This window comes from Gouania willdenowi, chromosome 7 (genome assembly GCF_900634775.1).
Source record: "Gouania willdenowi chromosome 7, fGouWil2.1, whole genome shotgun sequence".
NCBI classification, from domain to species: Eukaryota; Metazoa; Chordata; class Actinopteri; order Blenniiformes; family Gobiesocidae; genus Gouania; species Gouania willdenowi.
The window spans coordinates 27,541,740-27,564,448 of NC_041050.1; the positions used below are offsets into that span (position 1 = coordinate 27,541,740).

The 22,709-nt window shown below is 34.7% G+C and overlaps 2 protein-coding genes across 6 annotated transcripts; both read left to right on the top strand.

Moving 5' to 3' along the window:
* Positions 1-5,072: 5,072 nt before the first annotated feature.
* Positions 5,073-9,418, top strand: sike1 (suppressor of IKBKE 1). Of its 5 annotated transcripts, none has more exons than XM_028453283.1 (6): positions 5,073-5,472; positions 5,562-5,667; positions 6,816-6,958; positions 7,048-7,161; positions 7,910-8,408; positions 8,439-9,418. In XM_028453283.1, the coding sequence occupies exons 1-6, from the start codon at positions 5,314-5,316 to the stop codon at positions 8,666-8,668; spliced, it is 1,251 nt and encodes a 416-aa protein (XP_028309084.1). In that variant the 5' UTR covers positions 5,073-5,313; the 3' UTR covers positions 8,669-9,418. The 5 variants fall into 5 exon arrangements, with proteins under 5 accessions (XP_028309084.1, XP_028309086.1, XP_028309087.1 ...); XM_028453285.1 differs by having other exon boundaries at positions 7,910-8,399; positions 8,430-9,418; XM_028453286.1 differs by having other exon boundaries at positions 7,910-8,378.
* Positions 9,419-10,851: 1,433 nt separating this feature from the next.
* On the top strand, positions 10,852-18,504 carry micos10 (mitochondrial contact site and cristae organizing system subunit 10). The gene is made up of 4 exons (XM_028453417.1): positions 10,852-10,983; positions 15,781-15,828; positions 16,176-16,282; positions 18,330-18,504. The coding sequence occupies exons 1-4, from the start codon at positions 10,920-10,922 to the stop codon at positions 18,336-18,338; spliced, it is 228 nt and encodes a 75-aa protein (XP_028309218.1). The 5' UTR covers positions 10,852-10,919; the 3' UTR covers positions 18,339-18,504.
* Positions 18,505-22,709: the final 4,205 nt, after the last annotated feature.

Genomic DNA, 22,709 nt, shown 5'->3' on the forward strand with positions numbered 1-22,709 from the left:
TTGGTTGAGATCCTGTACTTTGTTTTTTTGCTGCGTCCGGACTTAAGGTTATATACGTCAGTGGTGGTGGTGGAGGCAGCGGTGCATGGTCATTACGACAGAAAGACGTATTTCTCAATCTCTTCGTAAAATTATTCGTTGAATTTTGGACAAGATTTCAAAACTGTTAATTTTTTTTAAAAAAACGTCACATATAATACAAGGTGCTTGGATATACTTAAAATGCTGGTTTTACCACTCAACGCTTAATCTTCACACCCACATTCTTGAATATTGCAGTTCTTTGGCGACAATAATTAATGATGATGATGTAATAGTAATAGTGATAACAATGATATTATTAATATTATATAAGGAATATAATGATAATTATAAAAAAATAGCGATAATAATCATTCTATTCTATTTCTATCTATCTATCTATCTATCTATCTATCTATCTATCTATCTATCTATCTATCTATCATGTCTGACATTTTTTACAAACAAACCCCATGAAAACTGCTTGAGAATTGAGTGATTTATGACAACTTTAATTGTGTAAGCACATCATTCCTCTACAGATGTAATACACTGTAGGAGCGATTGCCACTGGTCCAAGATGGCCGCCTTGTTGACGCACCGCTCTAGTGGGCGGCATAAGTCGATGCAGCGTCTATGATGTCTATGGTTCAATGCTCTTTTATCATGGCCACCACTTAAACACTTCCGGGTTTAAAGAACATTGGGATTTATTTATTTATTAATTTATTTTTATCATTATTTATTTAAAGTATATTACAACAGTTTATATTACAACAAAAGATAGCATACATCTTACAATAACTAAGAATAAAAGGTAAGAGAACTAAAAAGACACAACAATGAGAAAAGAAAAGAAAAACAGCGGGAAAACATTTAGTGATCTTGAGGTTTCGAATGTTTACAGATTGAATGGTACAGTTTAACCGCTTTTTGGTTTTTAACATATTTTATAGAGGATTTTCACCAACGTCGCTCTCTAGACAGTAACGGATATACTGTATATCGGCTGCTAACTCAGTCAGTTCTAATAATTCACAGTGAACCTGCAGCGTAGTTACTCTAAAATAGTATACGACCTCCAGGCAATCTTAGATTTAGGCAAATCAAACAGTTATAGATTGTTAGATGAGACTATTCTGAACCTCGAGCTTTGGATTGCTACGCTGGCTACATCCAGAGGCCTGCAAAGCAGCGGAGCCTCGTACCAGCGGTGTCCGCCAGCGGAGGAGACGTAAGCAGTGTGATGAGAAGCAGGAGCGGAGTTAGCAACCAAAGCTAAAAGCGAATCCTCACAGAACGCTGCTTCCTTCCATCCTGCGTTATAATGTCTGTTTCCTGCAGAACAAACTGGATTACCTGAAGCTGAATTTAAATGCAAGACTGGAGATGAGGGCTGCGGTGTTTGAATATACATCAATAACAACTGGTGCAACAACAGTGAGCTAGTCTCGTGTCACTGCTCTCCTGATGTAGAACTGCTGACTATAAAATGTAGATATGCAGATATTGTTATAACAGATCAGATATCCCTGATCTGTTATAACTTTTGGCAGTCTGTAAAACTCCACATGTTTTTCACGTTCTGACCAATTAGTACAGACAAAAACACGGCAATATTTCACCATTTCCTCTCAAAATTCAGGATTGTCTTGTGTGTGTGCTGTTTGTAAACCTCATCTCCAAAATGGCGACTTCCAGGTTGACGACGCACCGTGAAAACCCTCTTTAGATCGTTTAGACCAACGTCACAAATTTTCCACGATCCTCTCGAATTCGCTCGTTTCCGCCATCTTTCATTTACAACACGGTGGTAACAGTTGAGAAATTGATATTTTACTTCACACAGTGCTCACAAGACTCTCATAGTTCTACCATATCAATTTCTAAGTCAAATTCATATTGTTTGACTCATTCTCACTGTAACATCACTTCATACTCCATCAGCTGCCTTTCAACACAGATTCAAGCCAGAGTCGCAGTTTGTCTCATGGCTTTTTTTCTATTTTTAATGCTTCTTTCTCAACAAACTATTACAAAGCTTCGTTCTCCTCTGATGAGACTTCAAATAATTTAAAGCCACCAATTCATTTTGCCTTAATTCTTCAACAAAATCTACATGGTTTCACAGTTTTTAAATATTCTGGACACTATTTAAAGTTTTCAGAGACTAAAATCTGGATTTGGTTTCAGCTTGTCAACAGGGAATATTCACGACCACAACTTCTTCTTCCTCTAACACTGTGTAAATCTGAAACTTGGATTCGTGATTCGGTCTTTTTCCAGTCATAACACCCCAAGCATACAGTATATGGCCATGGATAAACTTTGAGAACTGAGCTGACCATCAGCCAGCAGATGTTGACTGTGGTTGACTAGGAGCAGAAGTGAAGAGTTGAGATAGATTTGCCAATCCTAGCTGACAGTAATATCAAGTAGATGGAGCACAAAAAGATTCCAGGGCTGGGAGACCACGGTTAAAAATATGTGACCTGTATAATGCAGGTAAAGCAGGGGAACGAGGACACAATGTGTCTTGTTTCCTTTCCAGATTGCCTATATGTATATTTATTTAACATCATATATCATAACAGTCACATAAGCACAATGCATTTCTTGTTATCTCATCTCGGGTTTATGTAGTTCAATTTCTCATTTTCAAATATTTTCTGTAAATTCATTACATTTTTTTGGTCTATTTCACACCATAAACTGGCTCAAAACACCATTTTCATATAGTGTTAGTGTATAGTGTAGTTATACAGTGTATAAAACGCCTTTAAATACAATAGATTACATATTTTGCTTTTATTTATTTATTTATTTATTTATTTATTTATTCAGTTCATTTCCGACATGGTTGCAATCACAGAAATTCATTTTGACATTCAGAGCAAAATCACATCATTATTTTTTTTTTTTTTGTCCTTTTGCATGCCGGAAAAGGCGACGGAAAAAAGCATTATGCTTATCCAGATCCGTCCCCTGATTTGAACACAGATAATTTTACATCAGTCCGCATTTCTTCCCTTGTCAAACATTCTCATCTTCTTCATAATTTCATCTTTTCATTAACGTTTTTTTTTTTTTGTCCTTTTTTATGTGATGCGTTCTCGTTTTTTGTAAAAGAGCACTGAAATGTGTATCCAAACAAAGACATTGAGTCACATATTTATATATACTTAATTAAGTTTATTCAAGTTTTTGTCCTTAAATATTTGCATTTTTTACAAATGTAGATATTTATAGTAAACACATAAGTCATGACTATCTGAAAATACATCATGGACAGGATTTTGAATGTCAATTATTAACACTTTAATGGTGCAACTGCAGTCGCGCTCGGCACAAAATGGCGGGAAATCTATCCACATATTAATGTTGTTTAAACTTAAATAACTTATGACACCAAACTACAAACTTCACACAGACACTCGTGCTAATAATGTCTGTCAATATGATCTAACCGACTTGTATGAAGCAGGTAAAGTAGAAGAATTGAGACACATTTTGCGAAAAAATTAATTCGCACTCGCAAGATAGTAAGTCGTGTAAGCGAGATTCACTGGCACACTGGCTTGAGTGATTGAATGAAGTTAACGTTGTGGCGTTACCTCAACAATGATGGGACGCTGGAATCATGAACAAGTGCCATTTACTTCAACAACTTGTATTTTAAAGTAGTTATCATACATGCATATACATGCATACAGAGGATTACTCAAAAAGTACACTGTGAAAGTACTCAATATTATGCATGCAAGTAGTCTAGGAAATAGTATGTTCAGCGGTATATGAATCATGGATTACTTATGGAAAAAATATATTTTTTTTTATTTTACGTCAAAGTTGGGTGAAATATCCTTAAATTTTTATAAATCATGGACTACTTATGGGAACTTTTTTTTTCTGACATCGTTCTTTACTTTGAAATCCGGACCCATACTTTCGTGATATCTTCAGTTTATTACTGAAGGTAATAATAATTATCATTACTGTAAAAGTATCGTAATTTTCATGGGTCTGATTGTGAGACTGCATTCTGACCCACATTCTCTACCAGCAGCTCTATTCAGACTAAAAGGCATTATATATTGAGAGATTTTGATGCTGGCCATAATAAGAACTAAATATTAAAAATTTCCACTCCCTCCAAAAATTCAAGAATGAAACTTTAAAATTTTAAATGAAATGTATCCTACTAATATTTTTTTTATCAGACTTAAATTCAATAGAGAGGCGGAGGGCTGTACCTACTGTGTCAGTGAAATAGAAGATTTGGAGCATCTTTTTAAAAAAAATGTTTTGTGGTGCATACAAATTGGGAGGATTTGTGGAGCTGGCTGCGTCTAAAGGGATAAAATTTATCCCCACCAACGGTTGATCGTATTAAATTTGGTTACTTTTCTAAAGATAAAAATATAGACTTTGTTATTAATAATTTAATTTTAACAGCCAAAATATCCATACATAAATGCTGATTAAAAAAAAAACAAAACAAAAAAAAACAGCCTAGTGTCTTGTTTGGGAAAAACGACTTTATTTTTCTTTTGAAATCCCTAAAAACATTGGAAAATGAGTCTGCACTGAAATGATGTACACTTTTAGAGCAATTTATGTTAATGTAATTTAAGTTATGTCCTGACCCCGGTAATATGTGATACTATTTTATTTTATTACTTTCTTTTATTATTATTAGTATTTTATCTTTTTATTATCTACCTCTGTTTAACCTGTGAAAATTGCATGTTTAAGCTGTTTAAAAATATGTGCCTATGTTTGTTTGTGTATAATGTTCATGAATTAAAAAAAAAAGAAAGAAAAAAAGCTCTTCAGAGCCGTCTGATTATGATTACCGTAAGTGTTAGTATATTCGCGCACTAAAAAAACAACGTGCGGATTTGACCAGGCATTCGCGAACCACGGCTGGTTTCTCGGCTTGACCGCAGTGACGCAGCCACAGCCGCTCGGTCAATTTTGTAACCAGTAGATGGCGCTAATAAACTTACAACGGATTGCAAACTGTCAATAAATCCAAAAATGAAGAAGAAGAAGCGACCAGGAAGTGACGGCATACATTTCTGTCACACGGAAACCTCAACCTTGACCACACAGAAAGTGTAATACCTTAATTCATAACTTAAATTAGTTCTGTCTACACTTGAAATCACGGCAAGCCTAATAACATTATGCGGATTTTGCCGTGAAGTCACTGGAGCTCGCTCAAAGCTTCGTTTTGTCTGCGAGCTGTTAGCAAGCAGCTAGCAGCCAGTGTTTGTTTACGTGAGGTCCATGGCGTGCACTTTGGAGAAGGTACTGGGCGATGCTCGAACTCTGCTGGAGCGGCTAAAGGAGCACGACACGGCCGCAGAAGGACTGATAGAGCAGTCCGGGGCTCTGAGTCACAGGGTGCAGAGCATGAGAGAGGTGGCAAATGCCCTTCCTGACAAGGTGAGGATTACAAACACACTGAACTGTAATACCAACAAACACTCAATCATCACTGGTATGTTCGTTTCTGCTTCTTTTTCTATCTCCAGCAGTCAGAGGACCATTCAGAGATCCAAGAGCTCAGTAAATACAAGCCTCACATCCTGCTGACTCAGGAAAACACACAAATCAAAGAGCTACAACATGAAAATAAAGGTAATATCAATAAATCCGGTTTACATATAATCCTATCTTCTATTAATCATATGGCCGTGGCTATTGATACGGAAACGGCGCCCCTCATTGGCCAGTTTAGGTGACGTGATAGGTGCACCACGTGACTTAAAGTTCCGTCAGTTTTATTTTAGCTCATATTTATTATTACCTACCCCACTAACCCTTTTATTTTAGCCCTAGCCCAGGAAATACCCTAGACTGTTTATTTTTTTTTTTTGTATATGTATTTTTAAAGGTGGAATTTACCGTGTTAAATATGTTAAAATGAAAAAAAATATATATGTCAAAAGTGGGATTCGAACCCACAGCAATGGAAGGAAGAATCCTTGAGTCAGGCGCCTTAGAGCACATGGCCATCCTGTCACGGTGAAAACGCAGGGACATAACCCTACTTATGCAGAAAAGGTCCGGAAAACGTACCCATGGTCCCGGGAGCTATTGATACGTTTCTGTATCAATAGACACTTCCTAATCTTATTTGGGGGATCACATTTGTAATCTAACGCAAAACCACGTCCCCCAAATTCAGAGAATAATAGCAGTAACAGAGTGTTATATTTATGTCTTATGTGTGATTCTGTTTTATTTTAAAACAAATGTTACCTGTTTTTTTTATAGGATTAAAGAATGTAGTGTTCTTGTTGAGGTGGGGGAGAAGCTTTCAAGAAATTAGTTTGACTTCACAAATTACATATACAAACACAGCACACCAAAAAGGAAAAGGTTGAGTTGGCACATCAACAGACACATGTTGACACTTATTCGCTTAAAACATGCACACACATTAAAGCAATAAGGCACGGATGCACACACATATTAGGGCCCTATAAAAAAAGTTTTTTTGTCATTAATTCTTTATCAATTTCATCAAAAAAAAAATATTGGTTTTTTAAATCCTGTAAAAAAAAAAAAAATATATATATATATATATATATATATGTATATATATATATATATATATAACGAAAAAAATGCGAAAACAATGATTAAAGAAAAATTTATGTTTAAATAAAAGTGTTATTTTAAAACCATGTGTTGGCAACAATTATGTCCGTCATGGATTATTCTCACTGATCCTTTCCAATTATTTAATTACTCATCCCACATTCTTCATGATGTCTTTTCAGAGCTATGGTTGTCTCTTGAGGAACACCAGTACACACTGGAGCTCATAATGGGCCGCTACCGCAAGCAGATGCTTCAGCTGATGATGGCGAAGAAAGAGCTGGACACCAAACCTGTGCTCAGCCTCCATGAAGACCATGCCAAAGTAGACCTGATACCAAAGATCTCTCAGATACTAAGTTGGCGCTCCTTTGAGTTTTTTCAAACCTGACTGTCCTGCTGAATTCATTCCAGGAGGTGCAGTGGCAGGTGGAGCGGATATGTGAGATGGGTCAGGTGATGAGGAGAGCAATGCAGGTGGATGATCAACGTTACTGCTCGCTGCGAGAAAGGCTCGCTCAACTCGAGGTAAACAGAGACAAGCTACAGTGTAAAGTGTGTCTACGTGATGTTATTTTTTATTTCCTACACAACATTTTTGTCTGATCACATTTCAAACAGATATTTTACAAATTCTTCCCTTCAGCAAATCACTATAAGGCTTACATTTTTGGACTGACAGAGAGGTGTAAAAACACAGGAATCATTATGCATCAGTCACAATGGCCTCATTACTTAATATGTGTGTGATTGAATCATTATTTTCTGAATTGGAGCAGAATTATTTTTTTATCAACAGTGGTATATTAATTTATAGGAGTGTACAAACCTGCTGAGATTTAAGATAAGACTGTTGTTTGTTATAAAAGCTCACACTAAATGTTGTTGTTGATGCTATTGCTTCTCCTTATTTGTAACTGTATGTTTGAACTAACATCCCAACCTGAAAGTCAGGACTGTCATTGCTAGTACAGCAGTGGTAGCTCAGTTTTGGGTTTGTTCTTTAAACAGTTTTGAGCCACTGGAAAAAAAAAAATATTATTTTCTTTGCCAAACCTTGGAAGTGAAATTTAACAGGAATATAATTGTAGTTCCCTGTTCCTTATGTTCCATAGACACATTTCTCTGTTTGCTGACATAAATTAGGGGCAAGTGTATCAAATTTTGAGTGAGAATAGAAGGGTGAAATGTAAAAAGTACTTAAAATGTAACTTCTGTAGTAGTTCAATCCTATTTTTTTCTTCTTTTCCTGCATCAACTGACTTCTGTAATTTAGATTGAGAACAAGGAACTTCGAGATCTCCTGATCATTAGCAGGAGCACTGTGAAAACATCGAGAGATGAAGACAATCAGCCAGCTGTGACCACGTCAGCAGAATCAGCATCATCTTCAATTGATGCAAATGTATCATCTACGACGACGGATGCAGAGTCTGATGCTGCATCTGCAATGGGCAGCGCTGATGCAGCGTCTCCGGGGACAGGTGCAGCGTCTCCGGGGACAGGTGCAGCATCTCTGGGGACAGTTGCGTTAGGTGGATTGTCTCCGGGGACAGGAGCGTTAGGTGGATTGTCTCCAGGGACAGGTCCATTAGGTGGATTGTCTCCGGGGAAAGGTCCGTTGGGTGGCTTGTCTCCAGTTACAGGTCCATTAGCTGGATTGTTTCCGGCTACTGGTCCATTAGGTGGATTGTCTCCGGGGACAGGTGCATTAGGTGGATTGTCTCCGGGGACAGGTGCATTAGGTGGATTGTCTCCGGGGACAGGTGCATTAGGTGGATTGTCTCCGGGGACAGGTGCATTAGGTGGATTGTCTCCGGGCACAGGTGCAGCATCTGTAAGGACAATCCCAACAACCTTAATGATAAATGCGGCATCTACCACAGGGGCACTATCAGCAACTGATGCAGCGTCTACAGCCACTGATGCGTTTTCCCTCGCAGCAGATGCAGCAGCCACTGGTGCAGTAGAAGTAGCAGGAAGTGATTTAGTCATGGAGCCACATCAGTCCCCACTGCCACGCTCCAGTGAGTGATCAGAAGGACTTCAAATTGAGCTCCTGCCAACAGGGTTAAGGGTGTTATTACATGTGTTCACAATCCAATGTCTTTTCATATTAAAATCCGATGCAGACAGGGAATATATTTTTTCTAGATAAAGTCCACTTAAAAACATTATTTTGAAAGGCATTTACGCACAAATGCAGTATGACAATATCGTGTGCGTGCGTGTGAGTTCAATCGGTGTAAAATCACTCTGAAGGTGAGGGTTTGTTCCATCTACATTTGTGTCTCTCCTGTGTGGTGAAGGAATTTACTTTGTTTTCAGCCAAAGATTAACTCACTCCTCAAAGATGCCAATTCTACGTCTTTGGTCCTTTTTATTTTTTTCCAGTAACACTTTTCTTTGATGAATTCACTCCAAGTCTATCCAAGAAGCCAAATCCACAGAACCCATGGCTGCAGCCGCTGCCAAGAAGATGACTTGTGGTTCTGTCAGAGTTTTCCTGCCTGCTGAGAAATGTTTGTCTCTGATTGTTTCTCATTTTATGAATTTGATACATTTTTTCCAGTCTGAAGAGTTTGTGATTTTTACATTTACCAAGTTAGGATTTATAGCTTCCAGATCTTTCTTAGTGTCATTGATACCACATTTGCACACTGTATGTTGATATACTGTTTATTTTCATCTCAGGAAACAAGGTGAACACACCGTTTTGACTTCACAACAGTGTACGATTCTGTGACAAATGAAAATTTCAAAAGTTTATAAATGCAGAATTGTCTCTGGCGTTTTATTTAATATTATTTTTTAAATAATTTGTTCATGATTGTACTTTACATTTATTTGATACACTACCAAGGGTAGTGCTTTGTTTTTTTATGACATGAGTTGAAAAATATCTGTTGATTACAATTGCATTGCACACATCTATGGTTTTCTGTGTAAAAACCTGTCAGTGGACGTTCTGTGTAAGGCAATAGGAGGAGAATTTGTCTGTTTATTCTAGCAAGTCCCCCTTTTGTGTTTACTTATTTCTTCTTTCGATAAACGTTCCCCCATGAGTAATAAGGTAGTACAAATATTCATAGTCCAAGGGGTTGAAACAGACTGGTAACTTGTGATGCTCTAATTCAGACATAGGCTACCAGGGGCCACATGTCTAATTTTGTGCGGGCCCCCTAAAAAAATGTATACAAAATGATAACAAAGACACACTAAACAGCCACTTAAACACAAAATGACTACAAAAATATACAAAAGGACTTCAAAGTCACACAAAATGCCAGTGAAATTACACAAAATGACAAAAACACAATGACTTGATAAATACCCAAAAAGGCAACAAAAACCTGCCATATTGACAAGAAAATGGACAACGTGAATTAAAAAAAAAAAAATCTAATTCACCCAGAAAGTCTACACAAAAGGACTACAAAGACCAAACTCTTTGTTCTTTCCTGTGCTCAGATTGGTCTTTATTATAAATGCTATCATGAAGGTTATTGATAATATGGCCCTTGGCTCAGACAATCACATTTTTGTGGCCCCCTCTTTGATAGAAGTTGCACATCTCTGCTCTATTTCATTTAGTGTGGCCCTCCAGAGTAAATGCACAAACACACAAAAAACATAATATGACTCCAAAAGAATTTCTTGATTAAAAAAAATTAACTGGACAACAAAAATACACAACATGACTACAAATGAATGAGTGGAAAAGTTACCAAAAAACTAAACTAAACTTTGAAAAACAATGACAACAAAAATACACAAAGTGAAGTAAATTAAACAAAGAAACGCTTTGTTCTTATTAGTATTATTGCTCATATAATTATCCTTAATGCTGATTATATTCTGACTTGCTTTTTCCTTTCTAAATGTGTGAATATTGAGTAATATATATTTGTTTTCTGTTTTTCTACACAGTCGTGTACTATCCGACCACATCCTAAATACTAACTAGTTAATATTAAATAACATCATTGTTCCATAATTCTTCTATCCGGCCGCAAGGTGACGACATTAGGGCGTTCAACACTTGTCTGTCCTTTAGCGATTCCTACAAATATTATGTTTAAACTAGCACATTTCTCAAAACGATTAACTTATGTAGCCAACTGTCATAACTACAGCTATACATAATTTTGACAGTTGATAATATGCACTTTTTCTTCACCTTTGTTCAGTAGAAGTTATTTTCTATTTATTTCCGATGGTCCGTGAACGCAGCACTGTTTGGCATTTGACACTTAGCCTGAGTGAAGCTAACATTAACATTCAGCATGTCTGAGAAGGAGCTGGGGAAGAAGTGGGACCGCTGCCTGGCAGACACTGCCATTAAACTGGGTAAATACTCCCTGTTCACACACACTGACATCTTGTACTGAGGACTGAGCTAATAGCATTTAGCATTAGCATAGCTGCCTGCATCTGTCATTGAGGCAGGGACAGAGGCTAACTAGCTAGCTAGCTACAAGGGGCTTAAGGACACCTGAATGACTGATGTTTCTAAATATCTACGTAGTTTTGGACGATTATTACCAATTAAACCTACGACCAACAACAGGATTTTACTATCTCAGCCTGTTAGATTTAAAATTTTTAAAAATACATTTATTTAATTATTTTATTTTAAAGTGCAAATTTACCTTGAACTGAACATGGCCAAGTTTGACTTAAATATACGTCAAAAATAATGCAGTGATTCTCATCTACATAATAAACCACATATACACACAGGAGGCATACTGAGGAAACAATAAATGAAAATATGGAGCAGTTTTTAGCTGATATATAATGCAGAGTATCACTATAGAAAATAAGGAATAACCACATACAGTGAAACAGTCTCTACAACTAATTTTACTGAAGTTATAACAAATAGGTAACAAAAAAACCCCAATAAATTAAAGATTGAGTGTATTGTGTAAAAAAGTGAATTAATGAAAATATACACTTAACAAAAAAAAAAAACAACACACACCTATAAATAAAGTATATAAATCTAACATTCATTACTAGTTAAAAACAAACAAACAAAAAAAACCTATTTGTTGTCAGAAAAATTGTTCAAAGAGAAAAAGGGTTTTAGGTTTTTCTTTTTCTTTTTGTCTGAAACTTTCTGCAATTGTGTCCCAAATTTGGGCCCCAACCAGGAATGGAAATTAACTTTTTTTTTTTTGTCCACCTGCCACAGTGGCTGGAAAATCATAAAATCTACTGTAAAAACCACTTAACTTTATATTGAAGCATCAATGTTTACAGTAGATACAGTACCATGCATAAACAAACACGTAGCTGTTAGCAGAGCTGATTATTTAGTAATGATTAATGATTGCTGGTTAAAACTATCTAAGGCTCATGTACAAGATAACGTCTTTCAAAATGAAAGATTGAAATCTATATCTAATACTTGTATAACTAACATTTTTTGTTGTCTTCAAACCAAATTATCTATGAAATTCATTACTATTTAAAAACCATGAATTATATAAAGTATTTTTAATCTGTATACTTAACATTAAGGAAGCATATTGCATTCAGTTAAAAAAAAGAAAACGTGCCTGCGTTATGTCCATAGACTAATGCCACATCAATATTATGGCTTAAAGATAGAACTGTCTCCCAGTGTTTTAAAAAACACATTTAAAGTATTTTTTTTTAATCAAATTTAACAAGCACCATGTTAAACAAGCATGTTTGCTCTCAATAAATAAATAACTGCATACATTGTTTCAAATGCCCTCTAAGCTCAGAAAAACATTGTCTGAAAAACAGGGAAAAAAATTTGCATGAAAAAAAATTGTCCAAAAAAATTATTCCGAAAAACAGAAAAAAATAGCCCGAAAAACAAAACAAAAAAATTATTCCGAAAAACAGAAAAAATTGCCCGAAAAACAAAACTAAAACATTTGTCCAAAAAACAGAAGAAAAAAAAAAAAATAGGCCAAAAAAAACAAATTAGTCCGAAAAACTGAAAAAAAAAATTTGCATGTGAAACTGAAAAATATTATTTCAACAAACAGAAGAAAAAAAAAGTCCAAAAAGCATGAAAAAAAAATTAACATGAAAAACAAAACAAAAAAATTAGTCCAAAAAACAGAAGAAAAGAGTGTCCAAAAAACATGAAAAAAATCAAAACAAAAAATTAGTCCAAAAAACAGAAGAAAAGAGTGTCCAAAAAACATGAAAAAAATCAAAACAAAAAATTAGTCCAAAAAACATGAAAAAAAAATAGCCCAAATAACTTTTTTTTAGTTTTTTTTCAAGTGAATGCAATACCCTTCCGTATCTAAAAGAATAAATTATAAAATGTAAAAGGTGTAGTTATTGTCACTGCTCTCATACACGCATTTGGCAGGTGATGAGTGCAAATTTCCGTCCCTGACCCCAACCCATAAGTTAGGAACCTTGGTTATACTAGTAATATACAAAATAGTAGGTTAGCAAGTATTTACCCTCTAATGTTTAAAAGCGTAGTTTGTTTTCTGCTAAGGTTTTTGATCATTATCATTATTTGCTCTCTTTTCTTCACTCTGATGTGTGTTTTCCTCTGCGTCGTCTCCGATGCTGTCCAAACAAAGCACCGTTTAAAAGCCCTTCTGGTGCATGTGTGGGTGAACACACAGTGATGCCGTCATGTTGGCTGTAAAGTACAACGTCTTAGCTTTCAGAAACTATTAGCTTTATTCCAGTAGTGCAAATATTGACATAGATATGATAGTTTAAAGTGCCTAAATGTGCTGCTCAAAACCAAATATCAATTTGAAGCTTATTGAAACAAAAACAAGGTTAAATATGTGATAATAATCCATGACATGACAAACATTCTGTTAAAAAACAGACTATTTTGGCAAATGTATACAGTGTGTACACTTCTATGCACACATATTTTTACTAATGGCTCTAAAGTGAATAAATAGACGTGATTAAATGTTATTATATATTGTTGAATTTTTAAATGCTGTCTTATTCTATTCCTTTGATTAACTGTGTTTTAATAGATGTTCTGTGTTGATAAAATCACCTGTCGTGCATGTGTAGATTATCGGGAAAAAAAGCAAACTTATTCTTATTCACACTGTTTTAATTCATATTGTTCAACATATCAAGGTGCTGATGCTTCTTTCTTTCAATTACACATAGATTATCAGGGCGGAAATTACAGAAATAACTTCCTGTGAAATGGAAATCATTTTATTATTAATTATTATTATTAATACAATATTTTTGACTATTTCAAAAAAAATAAATTAAGCATAAATTGCAGCATGACAGGGAATAAACCCTTACTTGTCAAAAAACTGAAAACAATTAGTCCAAAAAACATGAAAAAAATAGCCGGAAATAATAATTATTTAATTTTGTTATTAATAATATTAATAAAAAAATTTTATTGCAATTTTTAACACTAAATTAAGCAGAAATTGCAACATGACAGGAAATGAACCCTCACAGGCATGATTTGGCACAATATCACGCATTTACATGCAACCTTTTACCCATCAATGAGTGGTAAAGAGATGGAAATGTCAAATCTCTTGCAAAATATGGCGTAATATGATGCAAAATGATGGAGTTCACTTTCTGAAATGGAAAAAGCTTTATGACACAGACCCAACAGTCACTAACATGTTTAGGGACAACATCACACAGTTACACATCTTTTTTCCACCGTAAAAAAAACAGGTGGCCTAATATGTAGCAACTTTATCAGACGGACAAAATCTCTCGTGACTTCAGTGCGTACAATCGGCATAAATAATGGTTAACTTTATTAACAGTATTACACATGTTAGGCATGATTTTATGATGTTTAAAAGCCATTAAGGTGATCTGATTAGTGGCAACGGAGCAGTAAACTGATGCAGAAATGGGTAAACTGAAACAGAATTGTGGAAATTTTTTAAATGGAAATCAAAGCCTCTACATCAGTGTTTCTCAACTGGTGGGTCGGGACCCAAAAGTGGGTCGCAGACAGCTGTACTGTACTGGGTGGGTCACAGACAGCTGGTCAAAAAATAAATATTTACAGTCTCTCAGGTTGGGTTGGACTTGTCTTTTATTTTGAAATAAACTTTTTTTTTGACAGGCCTGTTGTGAAATGCTTGTTGCACAGGCAAATATATAGATTTATGTTTTAAAAAAAAAAGATTCTATGGATTAATAATATTAAATTTGGTTGGTTGAATTGTTAAAAAAAAAAAAGTGGGTCGTGATTTAATGATGGTGGCAAAATTGGGTCGCAGGGTGAAACCAGTTGAGAACCACTGCTCTAGATCAGTGTTTCTCAAATGGGGGTACGTGTGCCCCTAGGGGTATGTGGTGGCACTGCAGGGGTACTTGAGAGAGAGAGAATTAAACAAATAAAGAGTCAGTCTTGGTCCCACCCCATGTGAGATGAACTGAAATGATAAAAACTATAGAAATAAGTCTATTCAGGAGCCACTAAATCAGTTTTTTAACCATGGTGTCGGGACCCCATATGGGGTCGCCTGGAGTTTGTATGGGGGTCACTTGAAGTTTCTGAAAAAATTAAAACAGATTTTACATTTTTTTAAATTATTCTTTATCAAAACAACACACAATCTTAAACAACTGTAATTCTATAATTTCACTTTGCAAAATATAAACCTAATTCAACTAAAATGCAGTTAAAAAAAAAAAAGTGCTCAAATATGATCAAAAACTACCGCTAATTCTAGGAAAAAAAATGTTTTTGGGGTCGCCAGAAATTCTTGATATCAAAATGGGGTCACGATCCAAAGAAGGTTGGGAAACACTGCACTAGATACTGTTTCTTTTTCCACAAATTTACAAAACGAGTCTTAAAAAACGTGTTTTATCACTCTTACATTCCATCAATAGGCTATGTAGTTGTTTTTTCCACAGTATTCTGAGCAAAACGTTGTAGTCGAACATAAAGGGGGTACATGGTCTATTAATAAACAAGAGAAAGGGGGTACTTGAGCCAAAAAGGTTTAAGAGCGACGAGCTCTAGATGATGTCGTTATTTTGGCTGTAGTTTTTGACACCACGCCATTACTTCTGTTTGATAAACAACAGTTTAGAATAAAGAATTCATTGATGATGTGAGTTTGTCACCTCTTATTGTGTTGTGGGTTTTTTCCTCCTGTTTTCCAGGTGCAGGGCTCGGTTTAGGTGTCGTGTTTTCCGTCCTGTTTTTCAAACGTAAGTGCTTGACAAAATGATTCAGCTCTGAGATACTGCTTTGTACTTGTTAATTTCCGAGATGAAGGCCCAGTTTGCCCACTTCACATACCGGCTGGCTGTTGACTTAAAAATGACACCGACTATTTTAATACAACACCTAATTCAATGTGTTTTTTATATGTGTGAAAAAGTGCGTCAGTGCACAAACAACACCTAAGCTCAAAGACAAAAGGGAGCATGCAGATTTAATTGATATACACCAAAGGACGACTCGCGGCGTGAAAACCATTTCACACGCTCCCTGCTATGTGTTTGAGTGCTGCGTGCAATGCGTCTGAAAATAAAATGACGGTTCTTGTTCACAGGGCACACATGGCCCATTGCGTTCAGCTCGGGAGCGGGCCTCGGCATGGCGTACGCTAACTGTCAGAACGACCTGAGGTCGCATTATGTGCTGCACCGGAGCCAAAAGGTGGGTTTGGGTTTCTGCACCAAGATTTGCTTAAGATTCTGTTAAAGATGTGTAAGGAATTGTTTCCCTTCTTAGAAACATTTGAAACGCATGTTTAAGACCTATATAAAAAAATATGAGGACATTGAATAGAATTTTATTTTTGTATTTACAAATTATTTAGGCAATCACCCTGTCAGTGCCCAATCCTTTCACGTCAACATTCATTCGGCCCATTTTATGGCAGTTTATTTACTATTTATTTAAAAGGTTGAAACCCTGCTATTTAAGAAGAATTAGAAATGTATGTTTTTTGTATAGGATGTTACCTAAACAGTCTGCATTTTTATTGTATATTTGATGTACATATGTAATATATATTTGGTAACACTTTAGTTTAGGGAACACCTATTAACCATTAATTAATCAGAATCAGAATTCCTTTATTAATCCCTGGGGGAAATTGCTTTTTTTACAGCCACTTGAGAAAAAAAATCACAAATAAAAGAATGAAACGTTAAATAAGTGTATAATTAAGTAAAAGACTCTTAAAAATAAGGATCAGATACACACACGTTACAGTAGTAAAAAAATAGTTGCATGCAAATTAGTAACATATTGACTCTTATTTAGTCATTTTTAATGCCTTATTCTGCATGGCCTTAATACACAACCAGTAAACAATGAACTAACTCAGAATTATTATTTATTAGCAGTAAGTAAGGAAGTTGTTGTATATGAATTACGATCTCAACATGCTAGGATTAGGATTAGGGTTAACGTGAACCCTAATCCTAACCCTGTTTGGACTGCGAGACTGCCATTAAGTGTATAATAATGCATTAATATGTACTTAATAAGGAATTAATGTGTACTTAATGATGAATTAAGAGCCAATATGTTACTAATATATATATATACACTAATACAAGCAATTAATTAATAGCTAATAGGTGTTCCCTAAACTACAGTGTTACCCTACATTTTGTTATGTCAGCAGCTGTATATTCTAGATGCTTTTCAAAACATAATAATAAAAAAACAAGAAAAGAAATTTATGTTTTGAGTGAATTCCGATTTATTTTGTTTTTTATTTTTTTTACTTTGGTTCTTGATTGTCAGTATTGTGTATTGTTTTGATCCGTTTTTGTATATGCTGTCTTGCAGTTTTTTTATTATTATTTTTTTATTTAACAATTAAAAACACCACAAAATAGTCACATATTTACATGTGTACAATTAAAATATTTAACAAACGTTGCATGATCAAATATCACGTCCCAGGAGCTCTGTCGTAAAGATTGCGAGTGAAGAAAGTGACGTCATTTATGTGCATGCGTTTAAAGGCCCGTGAAAGGATCAGGCACTGACAAATAATAAAAACTGTATCATTTTGGAAACATTTTCTTTCCTTTTTAATAAGTTTTGAACACCAACAACAAATGCTATAAATGTTAGCTATGGTAAACATTTTGTTGGTTTTATTCTGAAGTTACTGCAATACAAACAACAACAAAACCGAACATCTTGAACTAAAGAAAAAAATAGTTTGTTGAATTATTTATTAAGATATTATCCAGTTTTTCTTGACAAAACAATATACTGTACCTCCCTGTCCAGGATCATGTTCATTGTTTAATAACGTGAATGTAATTTTCCCATACACGGCCTCATTCTTTTTGATTGCTGTTCCTGTAGGTGTGGCTCCCCCCAGGTTTACCACCTTTTATTGAGATTATGTACGTGAATAATAGATACATTTTTCATAGTCATCAATCAATGTGAAGGATTTTCAAACGCTGACAGATTCTATCAGTAACACACATTTTGTGAGACTTATATATAAATATAAATTGCTTGTACTGTGAGTTTGTGTAAATTATCACATCAGCAGACTTGTTTTTGCTGAGCTTGCAAAAAATTGCAGCACGTAATTAATTCCACATGTGGGCAGTGATGCAGCAACCCCTCACCATAAGGTTTTTTCATTTAGATTTATGTGTATCCTTAATAGAAATCTGTAGATTGAGATTCCTCTAACGGGTTGTTGTTTTTTTTTCCTCCATAGGATCAATAGCTGGATGCCACTGAGGGACTGGAAATGGATTTGTTTGGATTGATTCTGTTTGTGGGAGAGTCACCATTTGCACTGTTTGATCTCTCCCTTGTCTAACTCTGTATGATATGTACCTGATTAGGACAGTCTGTTTTTATTTAAAAAAATAAAACGTGCGTAACATCCACGAAATGGTTTATTGAATATTCTCTCATATATACTCGTGGGATAGAAGTCAAAATGAGTCGGTTATATACAGCAGATGTTCTCAACGTGTGGGTCGTTGACCGGTTTTAAGTGTGCTTAAAAAAAGCTTTTATTTTGAAGGGCATTTATTTATGCGTCAGAGTGCATGTTCACACGGCTTTGTTTCCCTGGAAATTATGCTAAGTTTGGCTCTAACACTCAACGTTTAGAGCTCATCACAGAAGAAAATTCTACTTTGATTGGTTCCAGCGGTTTCCAAACGTTTCCAATCAAATGAACGGCTCTGACGGAGAGCTGACTGAGCTACAAAAGTTTAAAAAAAAACATGCACAACACAAAACAAACAGGCAACTTGCAGCCCTTGGCCTATTCTAACACAAACACGCAAAATGACAAAAAACAATACGACGGCAAAAATTTACCCCCGAAACATACAAAACAAAACAAACAAATACACAAAAATCACAAAATTACAGAATAAAAGTCCCAAAATGACAATGTTAGAGAGAAATACACAAAACGACTACTGAAATGAACAAAATCAACAGAAAAAAGAAAGAAAATTACAACAAAAACACATAAAAAGGAGAAATAAACTACAAATTGAGTCCAAAAACACAAAACAACACACTAGTCAATAATGAGCTCCATCTAAAATCCAATTTACTTTCCAGGATTCAAACTCACAAAGATACATTAAATACATATGAGAGATGTAGTTAGTACTTAGAAAAGTCAAATACTGCTGATAAAGTTTAGCTCCGTTTGTTCGTCCGTACGTCTGAGCTTTTCTCCAAATAACCAAATTCGGTGTGTGGCTTCAGGGTATCAATACCTTGATGGAGTTAAAAAATGAGAAGCCCGCAAATACTTTTTCTGGAGTTATTGCCCTTGTTCCGTTTTTTTTTTTACTCAGTTCAAGGTATCTTCAAAGGGGACAGCTTTTCTCAGAAACGGTTTAAGATTGGATAACCACATTTGGTGTGTGGCTTCAGGGTATCAATACCTTGATGGAGTTCAAAAATGAGAAGTGCGCAAATATTTTCTTCGAAGTTATTGCCCTTGTTCTGTTTTTTTTTTTTTTTTTACTCTGTTCCAGGTATCTTCAAAGGGGACAGCTTTTCTTAGAAACCATTTAAGATAGTAATTTTATATTCTGATGTGATAATATTTTATTATGTATACATCTAAGTTAGATTTAAGACATTTAAGAAAAGGTTGTGAGTTATAATGAGAACCAATCTGGCGAGGGATGTTGATGACTGTCTTCTTGTTTTCACTGAAACATTGCGACAGATGTTTTTAAGTGTTGCAGATATGGTGTATGGTCAGTGGTATGTTATATATAATATATCATATATATAAGACGTATTTTTAAAAGCACAAGGTGTATTTTTTATAAAATGTAATGAAAATGAAACATTTGCATACATTAGGAGAAACAAATTGTTTCATGTTGAAACCTCAACATTTCTATTCCTACCTTTGATATGTTAGTTTCATTTATTCAGACAACTGTTTTTACAGGAAATTTACTTTGATCTCCTGATATGTTTCGACTGTCAACTGTCAGTCCTATTCAGAGGCATCTGCTGATCACTTTGATGTAAAAAAACAGTTGTCAGAATAAATGAAACCTTGCCATATTATTAAAAAAAAAAGTCAAAATGAAATTGCTGGAATTATTTCCTACCTTTTTAAGTCACTGTTAGCCTTCCTTATTATTATTATTATTATTATTATTATTATTATTATTATTATTATTATTATTATTATCTTATACTCTAATTAAAGTGAAACCGTGAAAATGTAGTATTCAGTAAGTACAGTTTCAGACAGATTGCTGACCCCTGCTGTAGAGCATCAAAAACTAGCAAACAAGGTTTTCCAAAAGTCTTTGTGAATGCAAACCAAGCTAAATAAAAGTATTAAAATTATCAGCCATTCCCAGCTCTAGTTTGGAACTATTCCTCTGTGAAAGGAGTCTTCAAAATTCTGAAAATTAAGTCCTGCACTTAATCTAAACATACATCATTTTGTACTTTTCGATAACATAATAGAAAAGAAAAGAGTTTTCATACAACTCAATATAAATTTTATATGTAAGTCAGACCTTTATTTGTCGCGCAATGGGGAAATTTGGATTATACATCAGCAGAACAATAAAGGACAGTAACACTTTACACAATTAAAATAATGACCTGCTGTCATCGGTGTAAAGGATGAAGAGTCTCCACTTCAAGAATCCTGACCCATGAGTGTGCTGTGGTATCTGACTTCTTTTTTCTATCCTGCTTCATTTTTGATACTCAATAACCCACACAAGCATTCAAAAGTCCTATGATCAGGTGTGCACATAAGAGGTGCTTATATGAAACCAATATAACCAATGCACACCAGATCAGATATTGAGCGTCACATTTTGCACACCTAAGATTTATTGATAGTCAGCTGCTGGTTAAGAAGTTGATTTGTTTTAGGTTTTTTATGTACACGTGTGTATGGGGCGCCGATTGTAATGTTGCACATGCTAAAATAAACAGCAACTTTTTGTAACAGTTGGCAACAAACCACGTTTAAAAAACGTGTGACTTTTTCTTACATCACTTTTGATAAGTTTTACAGCGATATTTGTAATTTTTTTTGTTAAATCTAAATGTTAAATATAAAATTGTAAATATAAATGCTGAATGCTGAATCTAAATGTTAAATGTAAGTCTTAAATATTAAATCTAAATCGTAAAGCTAAATGTTAAATCTAAATATTTAGCTAATATGCAAATTCACCAGGAGTACCAAAATAAAAACTCATACATTCAAATATTTAGTTTAACCCGTGACATTTTTAGATTTAAATGTAATATTTAATATTTACATTTAAAATTTAGATTTAAGATTGACGTGATATTTTTGCGAGAGAAAAAAAAATATCACAAATTTCTCAAATATTTGTTGTAAATCTGGTCAAAAGTTAAAAAAAAAATCACATTTGTTTTTTAAATGTGGTTTGTTGCTAAATGTTTCCAAAAACTTGGTGTTTATTTGAGCATGTGCAACTTTACAATCGGTGCCCCATACGTGTGCAACTATTTGTGGTTGCATCTCAGAGTGGAGAGGGGCGGGGCTACAAAAACAGAATAGGAAGGTTCGGATTGTTCAAGGAATGTGCGGTGGAGGTGAGGGAAAGGAGTGAAAGAAAACGCAGCAAAGTTTGCTCAAATTAAAATGTAATGGACAGTTATTTTACAGACCTGTATTTATGTTAAACAAACAAATAAAACCCTATAGATAATAAATACTTGATATATATAACATTTATGTAACATTTCTTTAGTGTATGTTGTTTAACCAATTTGTTTTTAGAAAAAAATAATAAATGATGGAACTTTAAGTGCTTTACTTTAAAATAGTAATTCCTGTGGTTTAAAAGCAGATATTTGTACATTTCGAATTCAGTCATTTCATTTGAAAGCCTCATATTTCTTCCTTGAGGCTTTAAAGAACAGATATTTACGGTAGTTGTTGAAATTAAAGTAAAAACGTCACATTATCCACGCATCCCTGCATTTTGTTCCTCCTGTAAAGCCATGTGCACCAGACCAAATAAATTTTGTGCACCCCTGCACTATATGGTAGATCAATGTGTATTTTAAAAACTCCATTCATGAACAGAAGAATCTAATTTACGATTAGAATTAGGACAGACAGACAGACAGATATATCCATTTTAACTTGAACTAAAAGGGAAGGTTATAATAAAACGAATATGTGTAGCAGGATCTGTACAGCATTTAATGTGTATTATTATTATTATTATTATTATTAATAATAATGATCAATTATTATTATTGTGTATGTTTTATTGTTTTCTTTTTTGAGGCTGCTCTTATGCCTTCTTGATCGTTCCTTAGGGATAAATAAATTTTTTGAATTCAATTAAATTGATTTGTTAAAAAAAAGGTAAGAAGTCATGACATTATGGAATCATGCTTCCATAAGGTGGTGGGCTGAGGGCCTGAGGGTTGGCAGCAGCTGATCTGATGTGTTTGATAAAATGGGCGTAGTAGTGATGATGGAGATGCGTCAGCAGTGTGGGGGCTTTGGAAATGACAACCTTTGAGTGAGCTGCTTAATGTTTACTACTTAATTCTTCAAATGCTTAAACTGGAGTTATTCAACTTAGCT